The sequence below is a fragment of the Dipodomys ordii genome, unplaced genomic scaffold (genome assembly GCF_000151885.1).
Source record: "Dipodomys ordii isolate 6190 unplaced genomic scaffold, Dord_2.0 Scaffold58, whole genome shotgun sequence".
Taxonomy (NCBI): domain Eukaryota; kingdom Metazoa; phylum Chordata; class Mammalia; order Rodentia; family Heteromyidae; genus Dipodomys; species Dipodomys ordii.
In genome coordinates, this window is record NW_012267274.1 from 9,660,441 (window position 1) to 9,667,462 (window position 7,022).

At 47.1% G+C, this 7,022-nt stretch overlaps 1 protein-coding gene across 1 annotated transcript in view; it reads left to right on the forward strand.

The window, feature by feature from the left end:
* Positions 1-1,328: 1,328 nt before the first annotated feature.
* The window catches only part of Eif3a (eukaryotic translation initiation factor 3, subunit A), a 43,283-nt gene continuing 37,589 nt past the window's right edge, over positions 1,329-7,022 (forward strand). Inside the window, exon 1 of the mRNA XM_013021918.1 lies at positions 1,329-1,519. Within this exon, the coding sequence (XP_012877372.1) occupies positions 1,471-1,519 (49 nt within the window). The 5' untranslated portion in view covers positions 1,329-1,470. The remainder of the gene's footprint in view (positions 1,520-7,022) is intronic.

A 7,022-nucleotide genomic window follows, 5' to 3' on the forward strand; every position in this document is an offset into this window, starting at 1 on the left:
AAAAAAAAAAGGAAAGTGTGCTGGAAATGTGACTTACTAGTAGTGTTTGCCTTGCGTGCATGAAGCCCTGGGTTCCATTCCTCACTACCACATAAACAGAAAAAGCCGGAAGAGGCCCTGTGGCTCAAGTGGTAGAATGGTAGCCTTAGCTGAGGGACAGCGCCTAGGCCCTGAGTTCAAGCCCCAGGACCAGCAAACAAACAAACAAAAAGAAAAAGGGAAAATGGTTGGGTGCAAGTGGCTTTCCTCTGTTAGCAAAGAAGCTCAGGGACAGCGCCCAGGCCTCCCCCCACCCCATTCTTTTTTGTTTTTGTCGGTCGTGGGGCCTGAACTCTGGGCCTGGGCGCTGTCCCTCAGCTCTTCAGCTCAAGGCGAGCGCTCTACCACTTGAGCCACAGCGCCACTTCTGGCTTTCTCTGCTCATGTGGTGCTGAGGAACTGAACCGAGGGCCTCATGCATGCGAGGCAAGCGCTCTACCACTGAGCCACCTTCCCACTGGGCCACCTTCCCAGTCCCCCACCCCGTCTTTCCTATCAAAGGGCTTAAGAGTTAACCTCGGTTGAAATGGCTTTTAAGTTCCAGGTATAGTAATTAATCCGCGAGCATCAGAATCATATACTCAGCAATAAAACAGAGCTCGTGATTAAACTTCCCCTCACGAAATGATCTCCTAGAGTTGTTTGTGACGTGGGCTGCAGGCAAGAGCGCCTCCAGCATTTTTAAAGCCCCTGCAGTGGGACCCGCGCCCGGCTCCGCCCCTGCCGCCGCGCCCGGGTCTCCATTTCTCCGGCAATCCTGCGACATCGACTTTATTTTACCAAGAGTACGAGATGACGCGGGTGGGAGGCCGGCGCGGCTGCCCCCGCCTCGGCCCTCCCGGGGCGGGTCACCGCGGGCCCCGCGGCGGGCAGCGCGCGCCGGCCGTACCAGCTCCCACCCTCGGCGGGGTGGGCTCGGCACGTAGGCCCGCAGTCTAGCCGAAGACATGGCTCCGCGCAAACCAAGCCGACCTGAGCTTGGTAGACAGCTGCCTTTTCTCCTGCCAGAGGCTGACCACAAGCCATTCTCCCCACCCTGACCCTCGCTCCAGCGGTGCCGGCCTGAGATCAGCTCCCCTAACGTCCTCCGGCGCGCCCCATAAAGAGGGCCCCGCGAGCCCCGCCCCAGTGCGTACCAAAGACGCCGCCGGCGCCGCCACGTCAGCCGACGCGCGTGATGCCAGCGCGCCTGCGCGCAGTGAGGGGCGGGGGCTTGTGAGGAGGTCCGCCCCCTTACATCCGGGGCTCGGGCGGCGGCGGTGCCGCCGCGCGAGGGATCACGTGGTCCCTTCCTTTCCGTCTCTGGCCGGCTGGGCGCGGGCGACTGCTGGCGAGGCGCGTGGAACCTCGCGCTGGTTCCTTTGGTCTCCTCTCCCCGCCCGGGCCACTAGGGAGTCGGCTGACGCCGGGTGAGCTGAGCCTACCGCCAAGATGCCGGCCTACTTCCAGAGGCCGGAAAATGCCCTCAAACGCGCCAACGGTGAGTAGGGGAGCGGGGCGCGCCGGGCCGAGGCGGCCCGAGGCCTGGAGGTTGAGGGCCGGGCCTTGCTGGCCGCCGCCCGGGCTGCGGTCCGTGGGGAGCCCACTGGGGCTGGCCGCCGCTTTCCCCGGGCCAGCCACGGTTTCCTGTCCCACTCCAGCGCGCTGGGGTGGGAGGCGCGGATCGGGAACCGTCTTGGGAGCCTGTTTTTCTTCGGTGTCTCCTGGTGTTTCTGCGGCACCGAGGCTCGGCAGAAAGGCCTGCCCAGCCCAGAGTTCCTTCCCTTCCACCTCCAGCTGGCTCTCCAGGCCACCGGCTGTGGTCGGCTTAGGCCCTGCGCCCCTGGCCGCCATCTGGGAGTGTCGGGGAGGAGGAAACATGGCTCCCTCCCGGGGACAATGCACGCGAGAACCTCGGCTCCACCTCCCGCCGGGACCCGGAGCCCGGCAGGCCCACCCCTAGCCCTCCCTCCTGCAGGAACCTCTGTCCCCAGGGTTCGCGCGGTGCTCTGCGCGGTCTGGGTTCACTTAACTCTTCCTCAGTTACTTCTGTGTACTTTAGAGCCCCTGACCCATTTAACCTGTTACCTGGACTCCCCCCCACCCCGTATCAGTGTGACATTAATTAGGGTCGGTTAGAAAGCTTAACTCTAAGTCACAAGAAGTTGGAACAGTTAATATTTTTAGTCTTTAGGAGTCCTTCCTAAACTAGGCCTAGAGAGAATGGTTTTCCCAAGGTCACTCCGGAAGTTTGTTGAGCCACGAGACGAAAACCAAGCTCTTGACATCCAGATCAGTTTTTTTTTTCGCTACAGCGCTGCTACTTGCCTATTTCTATTTCTATATGTGTGCTTAAGCACTGGGCACTTGCAGGAAAAACTTGTGTGATCTCTTAAGAATCATGTGTAATACTCTGATACTGTAGGAGTGCGAGTGTCTTGTGCATGCCGGATCTTCAAAATAATTTTTTATTGCTTTTGTTTTGAACCTAATAATGTTTCCATGAGCGTGTTTTACCCTTCATCCAAACCGAAGACCCGTATTGTGGATGGATGGGCTATGTTAGGTACAGATTTATGTTCGGAGAGCTTATTAAATTGTTTGAAATGTCACTTTGTGAAAAGGCCATGGGTACTACTTTAAAAACAATGAGTGCTCCTGATAATCAGGACAAAAGATGTGTTGGTTACATTAAAAAAAATGAGGGAAGGAACAGTATGTACAATAATTTGAAAAGGTTAGAAGATGACTGTGATTCTAAAGGCTAGATATGACAAATATGTATATAAGAAAATAGATTGTGAAGGAAATTTACTACTATAAATAGCAAAGATTATTTAGATGTTTGAAACTTACAATTATATTGTGGTATATGAAGTGACTTGCTTGATTACAAAGCCGTTGTAGAGGCCTTATAGTCATTTGTATGCCTCAACAACAGGTCTTTTGTGTTAAATCGGGCTAGTCTGAAGAACTGCAATCTGTATGGGCTAAATAGTACATAATTTGATGTGTTAGTTTGAACCTTTCATCTTTGTTCGAATCTTTATGTGTTTCAGTTAGCTTTTTTGAAATAGGAAGGTCATGAAGTGTGCTTCAACTTTGTTTTCCACAGTTTATAAGTTGAAATGACTTGATTCATGAAGAATAAGTTGAGGAAAGTATTTTGAGAGTAAAATAGGCAATACGAGAAAGATATTGTAGGAAGAAAGTTGGATCTTGTTTACCCAGGTCCCTACTGCCTCTGGCTACAGCCATGTAAACTGTTGTGGGGCTGTTCTGTAGTAGATACCTTATTTTCTAAGTAGTAAATTATATAACTTACCTTTTGAGTGAAAGATTTGTTTTCTGAGCAGATTGTGGATGGTACAAGGCACTGCTTTCTAAACACTAGTATATTAATAAAAGTACGTTTCACTACAGAAATCTCATTTTAATTTTCTCTTAACATTTGTAATTCCAGATATAGTTAGATCTAACCCAGTGTGTTGTCTTAATAAGTAGTAAATTTAAACAGAATAATCCAGATCTTCCCTAAGCATTATACAGAAGTATTTTGGGGGGAAAATTACAGTAACCATATAGACAGATGATCTTGGCCCAGAAGTTATAAACAAGAAATTCATATCATAATTATTCAGAAGCCACTTTTCCATATTATGTTGTTAGTAGTGTCAAAGTAGCTTTTAGTCTACACTTTACAACAAATGCCTTTAAAAATGCTTATGAAACCTGTAAGTTGAGTAACATCTATTTGGACTATTGTGCAAACTAGTAAAAATGAATGGCTGATTTAAACCTTTATTGATTGATGCATAGTTTCAAATGTCCAAAAAGGTAAACTTAAAATGCCAACCATCCTAGTAATAATCAAACTTGTAGTTTTAATTTCTAGGATATTAAGCTGGAAATTAGGAAATAAACATTTCTTTCAACTATTGGACTAGAGTCTTTAATATATGATAATTCCTTCCCTCAAATCTCTCCCCCCCATAAAGAGGAACTAAATCTTTCTTGAGTAAACATTAGAATAGACTCCACTATATGTCATGAAAAATCCATTTCCATCATTTGAAAAACATCCTTTTGCTATGTTTTCATGTTTGATGTGATTGTGTCTTGTGTGTTATTGGAAGCTTATCTTTTGAAGTTAGAAAGTCTGATTTGAAAAATGCTTTTAGTTTTATCCCTAAGTAAAGATTTTTGGAACAGGGTTTGGCTAGGTAGTTTAGGCTAGTCTCAAATTTTGACTTGGCAAGAACTGAAATTACAGGTGTGTGCCAAATCTAGCTCCAAAACAATATTTGAAAAATGAGATTAAGGAATAATATTCCTGTTTAAAAATTTTTAAAATTAGAGATTTGGAAAGTATTATTATTGTTAGACAGTTTGTATTGTGTCATTCTTGCATGCTGGGCTCAGCTCTCTAAACTTTTTTTTGGGGGGAGGCTTCCAGTTGTGGGGCCTGAACTCTGGGCCTGGGCACTGTCCCTCAGCTCTTCAGCTCAAGGCTAGCGCTCTACCATTTGAACAACAGCGCCCCTTCTGGCTCTTTTTTCTTTTTGCTTATATGGTGCTGAGGAATCGAACCCAGGGCCTCATGTGCTCTACCACTGAGCCACCTTCCCAGCCCAGCTCTCTAAACTTTTAGCACTCCATTTGTCTTTATACCACGTTAAAAATTGGTAGATCAAAGCTGGGCGCCAATGGCTCACACCTGTAATCCTAGCTATTCAGGAGGCTGAGATTTGAGGATACTGGTTCAAAGCCAGCCTGGGCAAGTAAGTCTGTGAGCTCTTACCTCCAGGTAACCACTAGAAAACCAGAAGTGATGCTGTGGCTCAAGTGGTAGAGCACTTGACTTGAGCTGAAGAGCGCAGGGACAGTGCTGAGGCCCCAGAGTTCAAGCCCCATGACCAACAACAAAAAAATTGATGGATCACACTTAATATATTAATTAAATATATTAATAAAAATTTAATCTTCAGCAAAAGGTTAGGAGCTAGATATAATAGGTCATTTTAGTTACTGCTGTACTTCTTATTGTAAAGGGTAAATTTAATTAAAGGCATTTACTTCTACAATCTATTGATAAGTGACTTAGTTAAATAGCTTTGCAAAACATCTGAAGTACACATGGCTTTAGATAATTTTATGCTCCCAGATAAGGAAATACTTCATATTCCAAACTTATGAACTCTTGGGGCTTTGTGCTCTCACTTGGCTTTTTCTGTTTAAGGATAGTACTCTACCACTTGAATCACAGTTGCTTCCATTTTTTTCCCTGGTTAATTGGAAAGGGTGAATCATGGACCCATTCTGCCTGGGCTGGTTTTGCACTGCAATCCTCAGGTCTTAGTCTCAGTCTCAGTCTTGTGGCTAGGATTATAGATGAGCCTTAGCATAAGGTTACTTTTTTTTGTTACTCAGTTGGAGGAGGACTATGTGAAATTGTGAAGGTTTTTTTTGTTGTTGTTTTTGTTGGTTGTGGGTCTTGAACTCTGGGCTTGGGCTCTTCAGTTCAAAGATAGTGCTCTACCCATTGAGTCACAGTGCCACTTCCGGTTTTCTGGTAGTGAATTGGAGATGAGATTCTCATGAATCTTTTTTTGGGGGGGTCTGGTCGTGGGGCCTGAACTCTGGGCCTGGGCACTGTCCCTCAGCTCTTCAGCTCAAAGCTAGCGCTCTACCACTTGAACCACAGTGCCACTTCCGGCTTTTTTCTTTTTGCTTATGTGATGCTGAGGAATGGAACCCAGGGCCTCATGCATGCAAAGCAGGCACTCTACCATTGAGCCACCTTCTCAGTCCCATGAATCTTCTTGCTGGCTCTGAACTGTGGTCCTCAGATCTCAGCCTCCTGAGTAGCTAAGATTACAGGTATGAGCCACTGGTGCACCACGCTCCAATTCTCCAATATATTTTAATAAAGTCTGGCCTACTCAGGAGGCTGAAGTCTGAGGTTCACAGTTCAAAGCCAGCCCAGACAAGAAGATTCATAATCTTATCTCCAACCACCAGAAAACAAGAAAGTCCTCATGAGACTCTTGTATTACATATTTTTTCTTTTTGGTCGGTCATGGGGCTTGAACTCTTAGCCTGGCTGCTGTCCTCAGCTCTTCAGCACAAGGCTAGTGTTCTACCACTAGAGCCACAGTGCCACTTCCTCATGAAACTCTTATCTCCAATTAACCACTCAAAAACCAGAAGTGGAAGCCGGGCGCTGGTGGATCATGCCTGTAATCCTAGCTACTCAGGAGGCTGAGATCTGAGGATCCCGGTTCAAAGCCTGCCCGGGCAGGAAAGACCGTGAGACTCCTATCTCCAATAAACCACCAGAAAACCGGAAGTAGCCCTGTAGCTCAAGTGGTAGAGCGCTTGCCTTGAGCTGAAGACCTGAGGGACAGCTCCCAGGCCCAGAGTTCAAGCCCCACGACCGACAAAAAAAAAACAAAACCAGAAGTGGAGCTTCAAAGTGGTAGACCACTAGCCTTGAGCAGAAGAACTCAGGGACAGCCCAGGCCCTGAGTTCAAGCCTTACAGCTGAGCAAAATAGACAGACATACAGACAGATAGATTGCAGAGTTAGAGACCATTGTAGTTTTCACTGGAAGGACTGTTGGGACATACCATTCATTCCTAGAAGGAATAATTGGAAGCAGAAATGATAGGAATGATTACTAAACCTGTAGATATAGTAAAACCCAAATAAAGGGTTTTTATGGCCATTTGTTTGCCTATCACAGAGTTATTTGGTATATAAAGTATATACTGTTGTGAGATTTTTTGTTTGGTTCTTTTCTGGGTGCTGGGCATTGATCCAGGTGCTCCATCTTGGTACTGTAGACCTTCATTCCTCCCAGCCAGATTGTCAGAGAACAAGAATTTTTTTTTGGGGGGGGTCCGGTCATGGAGCCTGAACTCTGGGCCTGGGCGCTGTCCCTTAGCTTTTCAGCTCAAGGCTAGCGCTCTACCACTTGAGCCACAGCGCCACTTCTGGCTTT